The sequence below is a fragment of the Temnothorax longispinosus genome, chromosome 3, assembly GCF_030848805.1.
Source record: "Temnothorax longispinosus isolate EJ_2023e chromosome 3, Tlon_JGU_v1, whole genome shotgun sequence".
NCBI lineage: Eukaryota > Metazoa > Arthropoda > Insecta > Hymenoptera > Formicidae > Temnothorax > Temnothorax longispinosus.
Genome location: NC_092360.1, coordinates 19,813,809 through 19,834,762, shown reverse-complemented (window position 1 = coordinate 19,834,762; position 20,954 = coordinate 19,813,809). Strand labels below are relative to the sequence as shown.

The following is a 20,954-nucleotide window of genomic DNA, read 5'->3' as shown; positions in this document are numbered from 1 at the left end:
GCTCCAGTCTGAGTTTGTCACTGGTCTCGTAAAGTTTTTATTTCTCGGGATGCCTCCGCTTGACTATGTGCCAGTCTGGGCTGACGCGGTGGATCCAAATGAGATTCGGGCTGGTGAGGAGGCTGAGGAAACCAGTGGTCCAGCTTTGGTGGTTCCCGAAAGATCGGAGGTTCCGGACCTTGTTCACGCTCGCGTGCGTTATGATGCCGGTACGCGTGAATTCCTGATGGGGCGTGATCAACGAACGCCGCCTGATACTATGGTGTTATTCCTGACGCTGGTTGCGCTTCGTTCCCGCATGCTGGCTGATCTGGAGCGTGGTACCCCTCGCCATGATTAACTGTACGTTTTGTTTATTTTCATTACTGCTGTCTTTATGCTACTTATGCTTTTGATTATGCTTCCTATCTCTGTCTTTTATAAGGGTTTCAAACGGTTAGCGTGGACGCGTAGCGTTCTTCGTTTTATTGTATATATATATTTTTTCATCGGATTGCGTTTTCGTTTGAAAGTCCTAAGTCAGTTTTGCTGACGTCTGTCCGTGTCGGATTTCTTCTTTTAATTTCTCTGCTTAATTTCGCGTCAGTTGGCTGCTACTTTCGAGCAGTGTTGGGTGCCTTCTGTGATTCTTAAATTTGTGCCTTCTTAAATATGCGGTGCTATCGGTGCACTCAATATTTTACACCCTCTTCTTGTGACGCCTGTCAACGCGAGTATTGGAGAAGGGCTTTTCGGGCGGCGGCTGCTGCGGATCGCGAGGCGAGGGAGAGAGAGAAAGACGAGGCGCGTTCCTCGCCCCCTCCCCCTTATGCTGAGGTGGCCCGCCCTGGCACTGTGGTGCCCTCCCCTCCGTTGCGGGTGACGCTACACTCCGCAACAGGACAGAGGAACGTGGTCCTCGTTCGTCCTTGTCGGGAGTAACACTTTTGTGAGTTTGATTACTATATGTGTGTATTTTTATCTTTCCTCTTTGCTTACTGCTTTTTGCTGCTATTCCGTTGCGCGTGTTTTAGCCTTTCGTTCCGGACTGCCCGCCGCTTCTCGGAAGGGCGGGCTTTTATCTCTCGCGCGTTAGCTTCCGCGGTGCTGACTCAGCCGTCAGCGCTTTTGCTTCCGGGCGAGTGACCTGTGTCACTTGCGAAACCCGGAATGCCACTTCCGATGAGTTTGGCAAGATCCGGAAGCAACGCTGACAGCTATGTGTCGCAATTCGGGATCGTTGACCTTCGCGGCACAACAATTATTTATTGATTGTGAAAATCCAAATTCTTGTGTGCTTCTCCTAATGAACTCGCAACCACAGTTTGAAATATTGCTGTTGATTCTTCCACACGTAGCAATTGGGCACTGCGTGACTTGAGAAAGGAGAGGTATACATATGTTTTGTATTGTTTTAATTAAACAATCGGATTCGCCTATCAGTTGAATGGCGGCCGAAGAAGACGACCACGACAGCTCGCACCGCAGGAGGCCAAAGCACGGGACCGAGCTCGGATCCCGGAACCGGCGCGAGAACGCCGATTGGTTCACATCGCCCAGACCCGGCACGTCAGCCAAACCCGCTTCCCGATCAATCCATATTTCCCTTCTCGACCTTTTTGACCAATTTTGTAAGCTCTTCTTCAAACAATTACATCAAGCGATCACATTTAGTGTCAAGCGCTTTTTCAGAGAGAACGGTTAAAATGGGGAAAAAAGTGAAAAAAAACCTGGCATATGGAAGAAATTTATAATAAAAGACAATAATGCGACGTGCAGAACATGCAACAAAATTATAAAACATTTTGATGATATTCGAAATTTACAGAGTCATCGCTTGCGAGCTTGCAAGTAAGTATATATTTAACCAAAAACGTGCAAATAAAATATTGATAAATATGAAGCATAAATAATACATCAATACGATAATACAATAATACGACCAAGCCCGACACGCTCCGCTCCTCAGAGACAATCAGCCAATCCTTATTCCACAGTTACGGATCCAATTTGCCGACTTCCCTTACCTACATTAGTCTATAAACGAAAGATTGGCGATAGATCCACCAACGATAATATTGTTAAGAAGTACAAACGGAGTGGCTCAACAAGTGCTGCGCGTAGGGAAAAAAGCTCAGCGTTGATGAGCTCATCGAGAGAGGTTTGAACACGGAATTGGGGAATAGGACTTGCGATTTTCAATTGCAAACAAAGAAAATACATGTCGCATATATCAAATGGCAAACGGCAAAGGTTACTTGACAACATTATTTTCCGTTTATTTAATAAAGATGTAACAATAAAATGTGTTTTTTTTTTGCCACCAGCGCAAGACGTGTGGTGGCAGATACTCCAAGGAAGGTGATCGTGATAGATCCGCCCTCCGGTGCTAGCCGCCAGAAAATCGACACACGACGCTCGACGGCAAGATCTCTGCCTTCTCTTCGAAGTCCTCAGACCTCCGGTGCTCAGTCACCAAGAGGTAATATAACTTTAAGCGCGAAGTCGCTAACTGGCGCAGGACGCTCTCACGGTCATTCACCAATTCTTGGTGCCACCCGACAAACTCTCTTTGTTTCACCAAAAACGAAAACTTCCTTTCTTCCAGTAACCTCTACGCCGAAGCCTGAGTTGAAGTCTCTTTTAAAAGAGTTCGAGTCCCAAACTTATCTCTCCTCTACCTTCCTCTCCTCGAAGCAGCGTCACTAATCCATTAAAGGAGCTTACGGAACAAGCTACGCAGACCGTAGAGCAACAACGCCCGGAGGTGACATACGGAGTGTGGCGACACAGACAAAACCTCGAGGAAGAGAAAGAAGAAGAAATAACCGAGATAAATTTAACCAAATAATAAATAATAAAGAAAATGTTTGTTTAAGTTGTAAAAAATGTTTGAACTGTGGAAAATATTGCTTATGTTCAAATAAAAAGATTACATGTAAAACTAAGTCAATTAATCTTATATAGCGTACCCAATATTTATAGGAAAGCGACTAAAAATAAACGAGCGAATTGAGCAATTAGCAACCTATAGAATTTTCTAAACACGGTATACCAAATATAGCAGTTGATCTCTATGATGTCCTTGCAGCCAACGGTTACTGCGAGTGACACGAAAGCGGCAATGGACGGAGGAAGGCCCGTCATCGTCGAATAGAGGATACTTGAGACGCCCCTGGTCAAGTTAAAGAAGCAGGCGGCGAAACGTGCGAAGGAAGACGACCGGGTCAACGAGACCAAATCAGGTCCCATGGATTTGGCACCGGCGACGCGAGTGCGAAGCAATTAAGAGACACCGTGTATATAAAAATATGTGTAGTGCGAGATAGGGTGTAAAATAAAATATAACACAAAAAGTTTATATTATCGCGCGAAGGAAAGCGTAAGGGTAAAAAGTTACAGAAGAATTAGCGGGGGCGAAAAATAAGGTCAGATTCGGCATCCATTACAATCTTTCTCGGTTTCGTAGATTAAAATCGAGTGGCGACCGTGGTACGTAATCTAAATTTCGAAATCTACCGTGTGCTACGTGTACGATTGATGATCTCTAATAGACCGTTCGGTCACAGTAATTAATGCGCGAGATAGATGGTTTTTGAACGTTTGAAAGGGTTATTGTGGGGAACCACGTCCGTGAATACTGCAATTTCGGAGACGAATCGGTTATTAAAAAATCGTAACGATAGCCTGCCTGGCGCCGGGAGACCAACAAACCGCACCGAGTGGCGACCGTGACAGGACACGGATCTCAAAGTAGATTCACACGGAACGGCGAATGAGACGTGTTGCAACGGATCGAAAAGTGGTAAATTCACAGTGACCGTGACGAACGTGAGAAAATTATCGATAATAGTAGCGTCAAAGGAAATAAATTCCTGTTCCGATAGTACGACAGGAGAGAAAAAATCACAATTCCTATAGACCGCGAAGCGAATAATAGTAGTTATACTAGGCGGGTTCTAACTCGGGAGCTCCGAGGGGGGATAAGGGAGGGGGGGTATCGGATTTCGCGGGGGGGTGAGGGGGAGGGGGGGGAAAAGCGGGGTATCGGGTTACACAAGGGTATCGGGTTACACAAGGATATCGGATTTCGCGGGAAAAAGGGGGGAGGGGGTTGACCTTGACATAACACCGGGATGACTCACCGGGATGACTCACCGGGATGACTCACCCGCGCCGCGGGTTCGCGGTCGCGGTCACGCCGCAGGGTCCGCGTGGGCCGCGTGAGTGTCCGCGGGGGCCGCGGGGGCCGCAAGGGCCGCGGGGTCCGTCGGGCCGCGGGGGCCTCGTTCGCAACGACGCCGCTAGGCGGCGCACAATGGTAAGACTAACTCGATAGCGCACTGCGTAGTAGCGTGTTTTTTTTTGTCGATGACGCATCGAACCTGTCGGAACATGTTCATCGTAAACAACATATTTCTAGGAAAAGGGGGTGTTATCGCGTAGACTAAACAATCTATCTACGCAGTACGTAAAAGACAAAGGAAAAAATGACGTCATCGGGACGATGATCGACCCGATAACGCATCGAACCTGTCGGGACACCTTCGTCGTAAGCAAATGTTTTCTAGGAAAAGGGGGTGTTATCGCGTAGATTAAACAATTTCACGCTATTTTTTACGACGCAGTACGTAAAACAAAGGAAGAAATTATCTTTCAAGATTTAATTGGAGCGAGAGAGAGGGCAAAGGGTATATAATGAGGGATAAAGCGCGTCGAGCCGCATTAGTGTACGATTTGAGAGCGATACATCGGTCAAAGAGTATCGAGATTTATTGTGTGGTTAAACATGTTATCACGTGCAAGTGCTGTGAAGTGATATAATAAAAGAACTGGTGCGAAAGTGATCAAACATAAATCAATTCGAGCAAACCGAACGCGATCTATTGGAGCTGTCCGACCAAGTAGCTACCGTGGGTGAATATTACACATGGGCGCTGCAATGCGCGGAATTCGTCGAGCAGCTCGAGACACGTTGTAGTGCCAAACGTCAGCGGCTCTCCGACAATCCAACAATCGGGCAGAGGCAATCGTTGGTTGCCCGAATCGCGCGACTCGAGGGTGTGAAGTCGCGATTGGAAAGACAATTTATCCATAGCGGTGGTGATTATGCGAACGCTAGGACCACAGAAGAAACTACCCACCAAATATACTTTAATTTTCCAAGCGGCGCTATCGGAGAAAAAGCCGCATTAAAAAATGAAAATGACAGCTTGACTCTTGAACTATAGTTGCGAGATGAAATTATCAAGAAAATGGAAAAAACAGAAAAACAAATGAAGACAAAGATGGTCTCCTACGAAAAACTAATAAAAGATTTTCACAAAACAATTGCAAACATGCGTCGAAAACATCGATCGGAGCTGAAGGATAACAAGAAACAGATCGAACGTCTAAAAAACGTTATAAAAATATTATATTAAAAAGTAAGTTTTTTTAGATTTAGATTTTATTTATACTTAGATTCTATTACATCATATTTCATATTTCATATTTTTTAGAAAAAAAAAGAATGAAAGAACATTTATAGGCAGCTTGCAAAATTTTGGCACCCCAGTACCAGAAAGTTTCTATCTCAGTGTATGGTGCCTAAAATATAAGGGTTAAGGCTATATGATACATTTTAAATTCTTGATAACTCTGAAATATTTTTAAATTCTTGATTTTTTTTTAATTTTTTATTTTATCGAAAAACTTTGTGTTCAATTTTTTATTATTGTAGCATTTATGCTCTAAAAAGCGCAAGACGCAATTTGGAAATGACTTCTTAAAATAATCATTAAACGCGTCGGTCCAGCCACTGAGTAACCTTGTACCATTATTTAAGTACGTCTCCCAAAATTCCCGAGGTATTAAAATACTAGAGCACGTGTTTCTTTAGATGAGTCATGCGTACGGAATTCTTCACTATATTGTGAGGTGTTTTTAAACTCATCGCAATCGGCAGAAGATGAAACGCAGTGGCGACAAGCGCGCGACAGAACTCGTATGGCGAGAAATCGACGCCGGGTTCGAAACGCGTATAATGACCGGTGCGGTAATTAATACAGACCATATAGAACCGCGACAGTTTTTGGAAGACGCCTGCAGCGTCGTGTGCAAGCGAGTGCGAGACATTATAAAAACACATAACTGTGTCAAAGCGAACACCGCGTTCAACGGGGAGTTTGTGGCGGGTGATAAACGTGCCAATAAGAGTATATGTACAAATAACATAGAACTCTGTGGTACACTGCACTTGCGCGAGTGGTACGAGCTACACGTTATCGAGCCCACATTAGCGAAACTCGAGGAGTTCCAGGAACGCGACAGTGGGTGGGCGTTGACTCGAATCCTCAATTTGACGGTGAGCGTCAACAAGTACAATTCTTTGCGCGCGGGGTATCACTTGGAATTGCCTAAAGACATTAAAGTTAAGCACGCGGTGATCAATGTGCTGTCTAAGGACAATGCGTGTTTTGCGTGGGCCGTGACGGCTGCTCTGCATCCAGCCGAAAAAAATTCAGAACGGGAATCTTCATACCCGCTTTATTCAAGGGTACTGAATTTACAAAACATTGAGTTCCCAATGACGTTGAGTCAAATTAAACAGTTCGAACAACTCAACGATATATCCGTCAATGTCTATACCATCGAGGAACAGAAGACTTCAAACGTTCTCCCGATACGGCTTACCGACCGCACGATTGATAAAAAACATGTGAATCTACTGTACATGCAGGACCCACGAGACAACAACGTGGGACATTTCGCGTGGATTAAGGATCTATCCCGTCTCGTGAGCTCGCAATTGAGCAAGAAAAAGAACAAAAAATACTTTTGCGATCGGTAAGTACCTATACTTTTTTAATAATATATATCATTTTATATTTTTTTGTAAAAAAATTTATAATATTTGTGTTTCTTTTTTTGCAGATGTCTTCACTACTTTAGTTCAAGCGACAAGTTGCAGTCTCACACTGTGGAATGTCGAAAGGTAAACAAATGCGCAATCCGACTACCGAGCGAGAACAACAAGTGGCTCAGCTTCAAGAACCACAGCAGGAAAGAGCGACTTCCCTTCATGGTGTACGCCGATCTAGAGTGCGTGCTGCAGAAGACACAACCGGAGACGGAACACGCGTCATACGCCTATCAACATCATCGGGTATGTAGTATAGCATACTACGTACAGTGCTCGTACGACGAAACGTTATCGACGTATCGATTTCGTCGCGATAAGGACTGCGTCGCGTGGTTCGTCGAGGAACTCAACGGATTAACGCATCGCGTAAAGAACATCTTGTCCGACATTGTATGCATGGTAGACCTAACGCGAGACGAGTGGGAGACATTTCACAGCGCGACGAAATGTCACATATGCGAACAACAGTTCGCGCCGAATGATAATAAAGTACGCGATCATTGCCACCTAACCGGGCGTTACAGAGGTCCGGCACACTCGACGTGTAATCTGAATTATAAGGATTCTCACTTCATCCCAGTAATATTCCACAATCTGTGCCTTTAATTCTCTTTTAAGTCAGATATTTTTTACTTATAAATATCGTGCACCCACCAATAGCGTCAATTTCATCCATAAATATAATATTTTAATAAAATGAATTATAATAGTATAAAACAATTTATTGATAGAGAAAATTACGAGATGTACGTAGATAAATGCATTTAGAGGGATCGACTCTAGTGAAACGCACTCCAGCGAGAAATGACCCATCGAATCCCATCGAATCGATTTCTAATCGAAATCATGATTTCGACGTTGATTGGTCAACGCACTCTACTTTTCACTTTCCACGTTCCACATTAATATATGATTGATCCCCAGAATAGGTGTCTTAGAATTAAAAATAAAGAATTAATACATTTTATTTTTCAATTTACATTTATATTTTTCAATAATTTCTACAAAAAGAATTAAAAATCTTATAAAGAAATAACTCATGTGTGACGTATATCAAAACAATATGAGTTATCATAGGTCACCTTAGCCCTCGTCTTCGTGCAATATTAACACGCATTGTTGCTGATACGCGTGCTTCACCTTTGTAATCCATGCAGCTATTATTAAGCACGATGTCTTCCATAAAAGGATTATTCATGTTAATTCTCATCATGGATTACATTTTATCAATATCATCAAGTAAGTATAATAAAACTATTAATACATTGCAATTATAAAATAATACTAATGGCGGCTCACAACGCTCCCGAGCATCATGCAATTCGTCCTTTGTAACATTCGACAAAGGATGAAATGATTCCACGACCGTTGCGAGCCATAAGTGAAACGGACCCATGTTTTTATATTTTATATTAATTAGAGAAATTCTTTTATTGTTTTATAGATCTTATTCTACCGAATCTAAATATAGGACCATGTTAACATAGACCTGTCTGACGACCCATTGTCCAGTATTGTGACGGTTCTTTTAATTATTGGGTGCTACGAGTATTTTAGGTAAGAAAATTAATATTTTTATAAAAATAAAAGAGAAAAATTTTATAGTAATATGTGTGTTTATATATATATATATATATATATATATATATATATATATATATATACATATATAAACACACACATATACATATATTACTATAAAATTTTTCTTTTTAATTTTTAGACGGTATTTTACCGCCAATGAAAGGCAGGATATCAACAATGAGCCATTTCAACCAAGAAACGCTTCAGCCAACTACTGGGGTCAAGCGTTGGATAATAACAACCCCGGCGATGAGTTAAATCAAGATATAAATCATGAAACTTAACCAAGAAACGCTCCAGCCAACTACTGGGATCCAGCGTTGGATAATAACAACCCCGGCGATGGGTTAAATCAAGGAATAAATCATGAATTAAATATCGGCGCCAATATTATCAACTAAGAAAATTTAAGCTAAGATATTAACTGTGAGGTGGCGCGTCTTCGATAGTGTTTTGTCTTAACAAGCAAAAGAAACGGTTCAGGAATATTCCAGTTTCACTGTTAGTCGCCGAGTAGTTCGGACGTGCGAGAGCTTGTCTGTATTATAACAATTCACTTAATTAACAAATCAATCATAAAATTATATTTTTAGATTTCTTTTTTAAATTTTCTTTTATATTTATATTTTTACTTTTATCTCGTTTTTGCTCTTTTCTTTTTTCTTATTTTTTCTAAGTTTTGCTTCTAAAATTTATTTAATTTTATTTATTTGGTAGATATAATCATCAAAAAAGTTTTATACATATCTAATACAAATATACATATACGTTTACTTTTTTCTTTTGAAGATACTTGATACTAACATATCAAATCAATATTTGGATACATCGGATATATCTGTGTTATCGACAGACATATTAAAAGAATCACAAGAACCTTCACGATATGAGCGATTCAAATTTATTCCAAATTATATGTGAAATAATTGAAAGATTATTATCATCATCTCAGTCAGTGATATTTATACTAGAAGAACCACAAAAACCTTCAGAGCCATCAACATTTCAGTCATCAGCACATATAGAAAAGAATTACAAGAACCTTTGCGATCATCAAATTTAGTAAAACCACTACTTGATAAATCCCAAATGCTGGGAAGTAAACGGCGAAATAATGTAAAGGCTTTAGTTAAAGTAGAAAAAATAGTAAGTAATTAAATAAAAATTTATTGTTACATGTATGCAAACATTTATAAATAGTAAATCTTTTATAGAGAGAGTGAATTAGAGAATTAATTTTTGTTTCTAATTAGGAATTCTTATTCTGCATAATGTCATATTTGATCATTATACTGTTCTTTTAATTTTTTTAGTTGTGGTATAATAACCCTGTTTATTTTGTTTTTTAAATTTAGGATCTGGATAAGTTATTAAAATCAGATACCAAGGCTAATGGTGTACTTATTGGATACTCAAATTCAGGCACACTGAATGAAAATGATCGCAAAATTATAGTAGAAACTGTTATCAAGTGGCTGCTTCAAATAACTGAGTTGTATGTTTGTTCACTTATTTATAAATTAATATAATATATTTAATATAATTATTAAATAATTATATTAAATAATTATTATTTTATTACTTTTAAATTTTATTTATTTTAGTCCACAGCATCAGCATTACGAAATAATTGCCAATAAGATTTGTGAACAATTTCCCACAGAAGAGGTAATAATTTAAAAAATTAATATGTTTTTTCTGCATAACGAATACTGCTAAATTTTATTTTACATTCTGTGGTATAGTTATTTTTCTAACAAAATTTCCAAAGCCGATTTGCTACATTCTTCTAGATCATATATGCTTCTATTATTTTCTAGATATCAATTTACTATATACCTCCAAAAACAGAAGGGGGAAGTCAATTGTTAGCTAGAGGTAAATTGCCTATAAAACTAACGAATGCTAAATCCTGGCTGCGTAAGAAGGGAGAAATTTTATCCTCGAAAAGAAAAAGTAACATAAAAAATACAGATGATTTGGTTCCTATTGATGGTAAATTTTCTTTTATACTTTTATTTTTTATTGAGACTTGTAAATTTCACGTTTTTTATGCAATAATTTTCAGATATTTTATTGGATGAAACAATAGCCGCCCAAGAATGGCTGAAACGAAACAGAGAGCCATTTGAAGATGTTGCAGTAAATTGGAAAATATGCCAAAAAACTTGTCTACAAAATCTTATAAGTAATAAAAAATTTTCAACTCAAGAGTACATTGATCAATGGAATAATATATTACAACAACCACAAGCTTATAAACTGGTAAGGTTTTGCGAATCTTTTATATATGACAACCATCCATGTTTAGAAAATATATATATGCATTAGTCTAATTATTTTTTTTTTCATCAGATTTTGGAAGATTTCAATTTTTTACATTCCACCACTGCCAAGTATGCTTGTTTGGAAGGCAAGCAAAACAATATTTTGCTAAAATAGCCCTCAATTAGCCAAAAATTGGAACAACTTGCAAGATCACAAGATTATATTGTACATTATAATACAAAGGATTTGGTATCTTACTTAGAAAATAAAGATCTATCAAATGGTGAGTGCAATTATAGAAAATTTAAATACTTATTTTTTGAAGAATAATTCAATATGGTATAACAATACGTTTTTGGAGGTATATAGTAAATTGATAGCATAGAAATTATATATATAGTAACTTTTGAAAATTAAAATTTGGTTTATCTTGTTTTTTTTTTCTTTACAGATGTTAGAGATTACATTTTATTAAACATCATATCTGTTATACGTAAGCCAACAGGTAGAGTAAAAATTGGAAAAAGGTATTTAAGCCATCAATATATAGAAAAGGCTAGAGAAGCATTTATTCAGAAAATAGCTGTAAGTATAAATAAAATTTTTTAAAAATTATTTTATTATTTGTTACTCTTAGTGCAAATTGATAATTTTTTGTTATTATTAGATTGGTGGTGATGTGTTAAATGCTATAAAAAGTCGAAAGGAATATTATACCTCTATCAGTGCTACTGTCCAGCCTTATATAATTATTGTCGGAAATGTAGAAGACTCGATCACTGCTGCGTATGTCTGTGTCAACAACATTCTGTGGAAAGTAGGAAGCGTTTTACAAGCTGTTGACGTATGTTTTAAAACGTTTTTTGTCCTTGACGCTGAATATCAAGTTCAAGCATATCAGTTATGGTTATTTGTTCAGAGAGCTTTGTATGATATTTACTTATTAGATGAACGCTCAGTTACCAGTGTAACTACACTCATTAGCCGTTTAAATCAAATAATACTATAAATTATATTCCTATAAGATAGAATTTGTATAGAAGATAGAATTTCTATAAGATAAAATTATTCATAGATACTGATTTCTTATTTGCTGTTTATTTGCGATTTCTTCTTTACTATATTACATTTTGATATAATTACTTTTCTGTATGAAAAATATTCAATGTAATCTTTAGGTATTTTATTAAATATAAGTGTTTAGTTTAAGTTACTGGTATATAAGTATAAATTATTAGTATATTAAAGTATCTTATTTTGATATCAAAATATCAATAAATAAGTTTTATATTTTTATTTCTTAATTTAATTATATTATAAAATTTGTCTACGTTAAACGTTTTCAAATTATACTTATATACTTATTAAAATGAATATGTTTAAGTGCTTTGTTTGCGACAAAAACTATACTACGGAGCAGATGCTGTTCTTGGTCATATACGTTTCTTTCATTCAAATGAAATTGCTCAGAAAAGATTAGTATGTTGTTGGAGTGATTGTATAAGAGTTTTTAATAATCTATCAGCTTATAGAAAGCATGTTAAAAGCCATGAATTAAAAAATTCCAATACACAACTTGAGTGTAATTCCTCTCACATTTTACGTTCAAGTGATGATAAAGATTCAAATGATAATAAAAGTCCAGTAGATGCGTTCAACTATGAAAAAAATAAAAATATTTTTGATTCTAATATAGTCCAGTCAATGTAGGAAAACACTCGGAAATTTCTCCTCGAAGAGTAAATTTTTTTGGAAAGTGTTCTTTTGGGTTTCAGAAAACATGTCCCAAAAGTTTACCAACGTAAACCCTGTGTTAAATGTTTTATTTAACAAAAAAGACCGAAAAAATCGGTTTTTTGAGTATAGCTAAAAAAACATTAATTTTATGAAAAAATAAACCATTCCAATCGAAAGAGGAGAAAATTTTACTAAAGAAACATATCTAAAGTTTTCTTAATATTAATATGTGTAGGAGTAATAATTTTTTAATTAACGTTTCAAAGTGCGTCGATGTCGTCCCGTGTGAAGCCGCCTGCAGAGTACGCGGGCGCGCGCGCACTTTTTAAAAAGAGTTGTAACTTTTGATTGGATTGATAGAATCAAATTTTACAAAAAGCATTCGAAAGTAGACGTAATTTACTAATTTTCAAGTGGTTTAGAAAAATTGAGAAAGCATTTTGAGTATATTTAAATCGAATTTGAAGAGAGGCGATGTGAAATTTTTGACTTATTTTACTAATATCATTGCCATTTATTTAAATTTGCAGATTTTTACTTTTAAATTAAAGCATTATATTCTTAAAATATGTGCTGATAACATGCAATAAGTGAAAAAAATTACAAAAATTTATTTTTTAAAAGTTGGGACCTCAAAGTTGATAGTTTTCTTGAAATTTCGTTATTTCAAAATTGATCAACAAGTTTGACTTCAGATATTATTGCTTAGGAAATAGATATTGAAATTTAATAACAGGGTTTTTTAAAGCTGGAAATATGTACTTTAAGATGATACATGTTTTATTTAAAAAACAAAATATTAAGCAGATAGTTTTCTTGAAATTTCGTTATTTCAAAATTGATCAACAAGTTTGACTTCAGATTTATTGCTTAGGAAATAGATATTGAAATTTAATAACAGGGTTTTTTAAAGCTGGAAATATGTACTTTAAGATGATACATGTTTTATTTAAAAAACAAAATATTAAGCAGATGTATTTTTCAAAAAAGTATATAAAAATAAATGTCGAACTAGAAAATATGAAAATTTCTCTACTTTCAAAGTCGAAAAAGTAATAGAAAAAAATTTTTTTTGAGAAAATAACTTATGGGATGTTGTAGCTTGGGTCTTAAACTTTAAGACTGTATATCGGAAATATTTGTTTGAACTTTTATTTTAGTGGCTACACGCAATTTAGTAAAAAAAGTCGTATTTACTGTCGTTTGTACTGTTGTTCAGGGTAATCTTAGAAACAATTGGACCGATTTTGAAAGTATTGTATATGAAGTAGGGGTAGAATTTCCCGGGAAGTACTATAGGGTGTATAGTTTTTTGTTACCGATATTTTGGAAACCAATTTTTCTAATTTCTTCAATTTTTTGGGAAATAATTGACGGAATCTCAAAGAATTATATATGAAACAGGGGTAGAATTTTCCGGGGAGTGATATGAAGTGTATAATTTTTCGTTACCGATCTTTTTTGGAACCGGTATCCGAAATTTTTCCAACTTTTTGGGAAATAATTGACCGAATCTTAAGGTGATCCTAAAGCCGTGATTCTAGCCGGTTTTTTTCTTAGCACTAATCTTTTAATTGGCTTTATAGAAATGCAAAATTTTGGCCAAAATTAAAGTACGCATCAAAATCTAGGTCATGGTGGTCGAATTTATATCGAAAACGAAAAAAAATTAATATTTTTTGTTATACATGACGACCACCACATATAAATTCGACCACCATGACCTAGATTTTGATGCGTACTTTAATTCTAGACAAGAATTTTGCATTTCTATAAAGCCAATTAAAAGATTAGTGCTAAGAAAATCTGAAAAAAACCGGCTAGGATCACGGCTTTAGGATCACCTTAAAGAATTGTATATAAAACAGGGGTAGAATTTCCCGGGGAGTGCTATAAACTGTATAGGATTTCTCGGCTCGCGCGCGGAGAACTGCAGCGTGCGAGTGAGCGTGATAAAAACGTTAAACTTGAAACTTTGCCTCTTTCTGAAGATGCTGCAATGCAGCATATCAAAAGAGTATATTTTCAAGTTCAAAAGTGGAGAATACGAATTGCCAGCAACTGCATGGGGCTGGAATAATGATTTTACACCTATCACTATGAAACAACTTCCAGCTCCAGACCGTATTTAAAAAATGATATTTTGCGGCTGTCGAACTGGCTACGGAAAAGCTTGCGGTTGTAGAAGAGTTGGACTTCAATGCACGGAACTGTGTGCAAAATTACTGGAATCAGGGCTGCTTAAACGTACCGATATGTCCAGATATTTATGAAGATGAATCCATTGAATTGAATGAAGATGAAAATCAATAAATACGAATAAATATGACAAATGTAACGATTTTTACAAAAAAACGCTTAGTTTTGTGCTTTTTACCCGCCCTTTTGAGTCGCCATTTTATAATGTTGAAAATTTTACTTCAGATTCGTATTCAGCAACCTTAAAAACACATTACCTATGAATTTCATGATTATACATTTAACATTTTTTTAATTATAATCACTTTTTTACATTTTTCTTAAAAAAATCGGTTTTTTTCATTTTTTTCCAAAAATAGGTAAGAGCATATGAAATAAATAGGTAAACTTTTCCATTTAAGGGTAGAAAAACACTTTCCAAAAGGTTTCAAGTGAATTCATTCTTCGAGAACAAATTTCCAACTAACGCATGTTTTTCGCCTACGTTGCCTGGACTAATATTGAACTTTGTGAAATCAACAATAGTAACGATTTTCATCAGGCTTTAACAAATGCTGTTATTACCTATGTTGCCTCATTGTACGATACCTTTTCATTGTCTGAAGACAATGTTCAAAAAATTATTGATTGTCATAAAACTTTTTTAGGAGCAGGATTTTTAATGATTTTAAAAAAATATGTTTTTGAATTATTGGACAAAGCCAGAATGCAAACAGAAATTTCTCTTTATGAGATGAATGAAATAACAAGAATGTTTGATTCATGTCAAAATATGTTTGATGGATTTGAAAGTCACTATTTACGTACGAAACAGTTCGAATCTAGTGGATCTTTTATTAAGCCTGAAACATATGTAATAGGAACCACACACTCTAGATGAAAAAAATTCTCGTAGTGAAATTACAATAATGCCTAGTCTCGTTCATGGACAATTTATTCCTCTCCGTTTAGTATTAAAAGGGTTTCTCGAATTACCAAATGTCTTGAAAATAATTTTGGATTATATGAAAATACTTGAAAATAGTTCAGATTTACTTTGCAATATTATTCAAGGCAAGCTTTGGAAAGAAAATATTGTTCCAAAATTTCTTGACAAATTAGTGTTACCCTTAATTTTGTATTTTGACGATTATGAAACGAATAAAGAATTAGGGAGTCACACTGGTGTGCATAAACTGGGAGCTACTTATTGCAAAATTGCCTGTCTTCCACCAGAATTCCAGTCATCGCTTGAAAATATATTCCTTGTAAATCTTTTTCATTCATCTGATAAAGTCTTTGGGAATGCAAATATTTTTCGTAAAATTTTAAATGAACTGAAATATTTAGAAAATACTGGCATAACTGTAGTAACAGAAAATGAAAGTGTTCAGGTTTATTTTGCAATGTGTCTTTTTACAGGAGATAATTTAGGTGCTAACAGTACTTTGGGCTATATAGAATGTTTCGCAGCGAATTATTATTGTCGCATATGCAAAGAGCATAAGACAGTTATGCAAAAGCAAACTATTTCAAATCCATCAATGCGTCGAAATATTACAAATTATAATGCTGATATAATAATTGATAATAGTACTGATACTGGTATTAAATCTGAATGTATTTTCAATGAATTAAAAAGCTTCCATGTTGTTGAAAATGTTCACTTAGATATTATGCACGACTTGGATGAGGGAGTGTGGAAACAAACAATGATTGGTATAATTAATACCTTGATACAAAGAAAAAGGTTTGACTTGTTAGATACTTTAAATAATTTAATTCAAGGCTTTTATTATGGTCCTTCTGAACAGAATAATAAACCCCCTATTATAACTAAAGATCGTAATCGAATTAGATTAGCCTTCTCAGCCAGTGAAATGCGTTGTTTTATTCGTTATTTTGGCATAATAATTGGTCATTTAATTTCTGACAATGACGCTGACATTTGGAAGTTATATCAAACTGCTCGTCATATTATTGATATCTTGACTGCGCCTTTTATATCGCTTACAGTACTTCCATTATTAAAAGATCTTGTAAAACAACATCACTCACTCTATTTGGATTTGTTTGATAAAAATCTAACGCCTAAGATGCATCTAAATATCCATTATCCAGATATCATTTCTGAAATAGGTCCTCTTGAGCCATTATCATGTATTAGAATGGAAGCTAAACATAGAGAAGGAAAACAAATAGCCTATTCGTCTGCCAACAGAATCAATTTACCTTATTCTATAGCTAAAAGGCACCAACTTAAATTTTGCTGTCGGTTACTGGCTGGGAGAGGTTTATCCTTGAAAATATCATTTTCATCCGTTCAGACTGTACATATATCTGAGGTAAAAGAATTTTCTAGTTTTCGTTATATATTACCTGAAAATATATGTTTCGCAAAATGGAATATTATTAAATGGATTAAAATTGTAACGATGCACCCCGTGCGCCAAGCATCGTTCCCGGCTAACAACCGCCGGATGCCGCCCGACAGACGATCAGTCGGGCGAAGACCAGGGCGCGGTGCATTTTAATCTTATTCAAACACACTGTGTGCGCGGGCCAAGCGCGGCACCGGTGCCTCCCGACAAACGACAACGGAAGCCGAGCCGCACCGAGGACTATGAATTTGGTCTTTCAACTTTGCATGCGTGGATCCGTTTCATGGAGTGTATTCTTCACATTTCCTATCGCTTAGACTTTTGTAAAACTGCTGCTATTACTCAAATACAAAAAAAACTGACAAAAAGTGCAAAAAAACGGATATCTGATGGATTTAAAGAAAGAATGGGCTTAATAGTTGACAAACCGAAACATGGACATGGATCATCCAATGACGGTAATACAGCGCGTCGTTTCTTCGCTGATCCTGAAGCAACATCAGAAATAACAGGAGTAGATAAAAGGTTAATTGCAAGATTCAGCGTTATTTTACAAGTATTAGCTTGTGGAAAGCCAGTAGATTCGTCTAAATTCGAAGTATTTGCTCTTGAAACTGCACAATTGTACGTGAGTCTTTATCCATGGTATTACATGCCGCTACAGTACATAAAATACTTTTACATGGGGCTGACGTTATTCGATATTTTCATCTTGCAATTGGACAGTTATCGGAGGAAGCCGCAAAAGCTCGAAATAAAGATTTCAAACGTTTTCGTCTTTACAATACAAGAAAATGTTCTCGCTTACTAACAAACGAAGATATTATGCATAAATTATTAATTTCTTCAGATCCATTAATTACTTGTCTCAAAAACTTGTCGACAAAAAAAGTAAGGACCATTGATCCTGAAGCCCAGAATTTACTAATACAAGAATAATTGCATAATATTTTCCTTTTATTGTAACAATATAAAAATTGTTACTATATTACAAAACCTATTTAGCGACAGATTAAAAAAATATAAAGCATAAAGACAAAAAAAAATAAATGTAAAAATATATGTTTATTTATTTATTTATTTTACATTTTTTACATTTATTTTTTTTGCAATCGGGATATACAAACGTGCTTCCTAAACACGCTCTATATATACACATTTAATTTTATACTACTTCGACTTCTTATTATTTTTTACACTATATTTTACTAACACTGACATTATTATATTTTACTGACAACGCACAAATCATGTAAGTCACTTTTTTACTTTTATAGTTCCTTTGTTATTTATAATATTTAAGCGATCGCAATACAAAAATGGAATTCCTTTTCTGCCTAGTCTTCGGTTTCTGACTTGCGGGTACAGTGTCACGAATTGCCTGTCGAATGCTTGTGAAAGAGTTCACCTGAAGAGGGTCCGAATTTGGACCAAAACGTTGTGAAATATATATATATATATATATATATATATATAGTAATAAATAAATAAATATGAAACAAATGCAAAATAATTCGAGTAAAAGAATATATTCAGCCAAAACATGCATTTTTTTAATTTGACGACTGTCAAATATTAATTCTAACATTTGTTTCTAACAGATTCGTATTCAGTGACCTCAAAAACTGTTACGTAAGCTAGCTCAATGCAAAAGTAACTTTAATTCTTCTAATTCAACTTCAGGTTAAAATAATTTTCAAATTGTTATTAATATTGTACATTTCAAAGAGTCTTTTTGTTTGAAGTTGAAACAGAGAGAGAGAGAGAGACGTTGTGGTGTTCTTTTTTGCGGCCATCTATGGCGTTCATATTGCGGTAGGTCGAAACACGCGAATGTTTATGCGCGAAATAGGTCCCGACCGCGTAGTAATTCAGGCGTTTGAGAACGGCCGAGCGCGGGCTTCCCGCGCGCTTGCGTGAGCATGTTGGGAGGGGCGCGCAGCCCGGGCGAGCGAGCATTCGTCTCAATCGTCTCCCAGATATCGTGCGTGATACATCGTGATACATAAGTTCGAGTCAAACCAGTAATTGCGTCATCTTTTCTCAGTTAAGTAGTGAGGTAGCCGAGATCTGCCTCTTCGTGTTCAGTAAAATATAATTGTTCACCATATAAGAATCAACGAGATATAAGGACAACTAAGATCGTCGCCGAGAGGAAGCCCGTGAGATACGTCCCGGCGAGCCATACCGGCACGTGGAAAGCTAAAGGAAGAAAGCCATTTTCTGGAACGTTCGAGAAAGCCTTTCCGTGCTTGATACTAGAAGTCATCGAGGAACTCAGATATACTCAAGGTTAAACGTATCGAGGAACTCAGATATACTCAAGGTTAAACTCATCAATTCCAAGGTAACCGTTTGAGCACGAGCGTTAGAATTTCACCTAACGTTACTCAAGGGATCCGCAAGGGATAATTAAACCCCTGACGGTTACAAATTTGCCACTTGCTAAATTCAGAGAGCAAGTTAACTCATTGGAAGTGCACATTTAATTTAGAGTCAAAACGAGCTCAGTCTAAAGTATATTTAATAATTAATCCTTCGGTTGCAACCATTTCATTTCATTTCATTTACAAGGAAAAAACTTTATTTCTTTCTTTTGTGCAATTGTTTCTTTATAATTGATTAGACAATATCTTTTATCGTTTATTACGTTAATTTGCGAACATTGTTTACATTCACTTGTATTACATACTAAATGAGAATGCGTTCTTTGCGAAATATATAAATCGTTTCTTGCGTTGTAATAAAACTATCGAGTAATCGTTTCCGTGCGTTGCTATAAAAGTTCTTACTCAATTACTTTATAATTATTCTACTCAGTATTTTGCGAATTCTTAATTATTAAATGTGATGTTCCTGCTAAGGTGAATTAATGTGTCAATCAAAATTCGAAGGCCTATGAATATGAGAAATTGAGAAATTCTTATAGTTTATTTTCTTTTACTAAATACATGATCTTGCGAAAAAAATGAGTCGTTCGTTCGAGAACAAACAGTCTATATCATAAATCATAAAAGGCCGATTAAGATTATTTAATATTAAAACTCAAAGATTGATACATTATTTCAATAACTGTTTAAGTTCAATAACTGTTAAGTTATGTTATTTGCATTGAATTTTTATGTTCTAAATGATTTGCATGAATAATTGAATAATCCTTTCTTGATATTACGTGATTTGTTTTACTTTGACTACGTCAAGATAAATTATGAGCTTACATATTATTACCATTCCTTTGATAACGAACCTGATTACATAACAAAGAGATGCATCAGTGGATGCAAATATATTTTGTCATAATTTAAAAAAAAGGACTGTTCTATAAAAACCATTTATTTGTTTCTTTTATGCATTTGATACATTTATTGTACTTATATATTGTATTTTATATTACCAATGTATAATTTTGTTCACGAATATTGGGAAGGTTTTAGGGCAGTTTCCCTTCTCCTATGCAACAAATGTTGGTATTCTTTGTATAGTTCTGCCCAATCTAGACTTTTCTGAATTACATAAACTACTAAACGCAATCTCTCTCTTAATAAACGGATACTTTTTATTTGTTCCTTCCTCATCTAATTCTAGAGATCAGGCTTGTGCGCGAGCTTGTGCAAACACTTTTTAAAAAATCGAATTCCACAGTTTTGCGGGAAATTTATTAACAATTAATTTAAAAAAAAAAAACGTCTTGATCGGTTAAGAATTACGGTCGTAGCGATTTTTGAACAGTAAATTTCTATTTGTCCCCACTGTGCGCCGCGCCGCCCCACCACAGCGCGACGATCGGCCGCTCCTAGCGAACCCGCCGCGCCGGGCGAGTATATAAACCGACGCTCCGGCGAGAGAAAGACACTTCGTCTAATATCCAGCGTACCACTATTCCAGACTAAACCTATCCCGACTCCTAGGGAACACACCAACGA

The 20,954-nt window shown here is 36.0% G+C and overlaps 3 protein-coding genes across 7 annotated transcripts in view; 2 read left to right on the top strand and 1 right to left on the bottom strand.

The window, feature by feature from the left end:
* Positions 1 to 20,954, bottom strand: part of LOC139810405 (uncharacterized) — a 325,546-nt gene that overhangs the window by 205,749 nt on the left and 98,843 nt on the right. The gene's annotated exons all lie outside the window — the stretch shown is intronic.
* LOC139809949 (uncharacterized) lies at positions 5,740 to 9,573 on the top strand. Of its 4 annotated transcripts, XM_071773247.1 has the most exons (5): positions 5,740 to 6,807; positions 6,895 to 7,126; positions 8,041 to 8,122; positions 8,328 to 8,440; positions 8,607 to 9,573. In XM_071773247.1, the coding sequence occupies exons 1-4, from the start codon at positions 5,930 to 5,932 to the stop codon at positions 8,363 to 8,365; spliced, it is 1,230 nt and encodes a 409-aa protein (XP_071629348.1). In that variant the 5' UTR covers positions 5,740 to 5,929; the 3' UTR covers positions 8,366 to 8,440; positions 8,607 to 9,573. The 4 variants fall into 4 exon arrangements, with proteins under 4 accessions (XP_071629348.1, XP_071629350.1, XP_071629347.1 ...); XM_071773249.1 differs by lacking the exon at positions 8,607 to 9,573 and having other exon boundaries at positions 7,961 to 8,122; positions 8,328 to 8,393; XM_071773250.1 differs by lacking the exon at positions 8,041 to 8,122 and having other exon boundaries at positions 5,741 to 6,807.
* LOC139809950 (uncharacterized) lies at positions 9,479 to 17,662 on the top strand. The gene is made up of 8 exons (XM_071773251.1): positions 9,479 to 9,613; positions 9,823 to 9,962; positions 10,072 to 10,135; positions 10,288 to 10,462; positions 10,536 to 10,732; positions 10,823 to 11,018; positions 11,187 to 11,320; positions 11,403 to 17,662. Exons 1-6 carry the CDS (start codon positions 9,557 to 9,559, stop codon positions 10,907 to 10,909), a joined length of 720 nt encoding a protein of 239 aa, XP_071629352.1. The 5' UTR covers positions 9,479 to 9,556; the 3' UTR covers positions 10,910 to 11,018; positions 11,187 to 11,320; positions 11,403 to 17,662.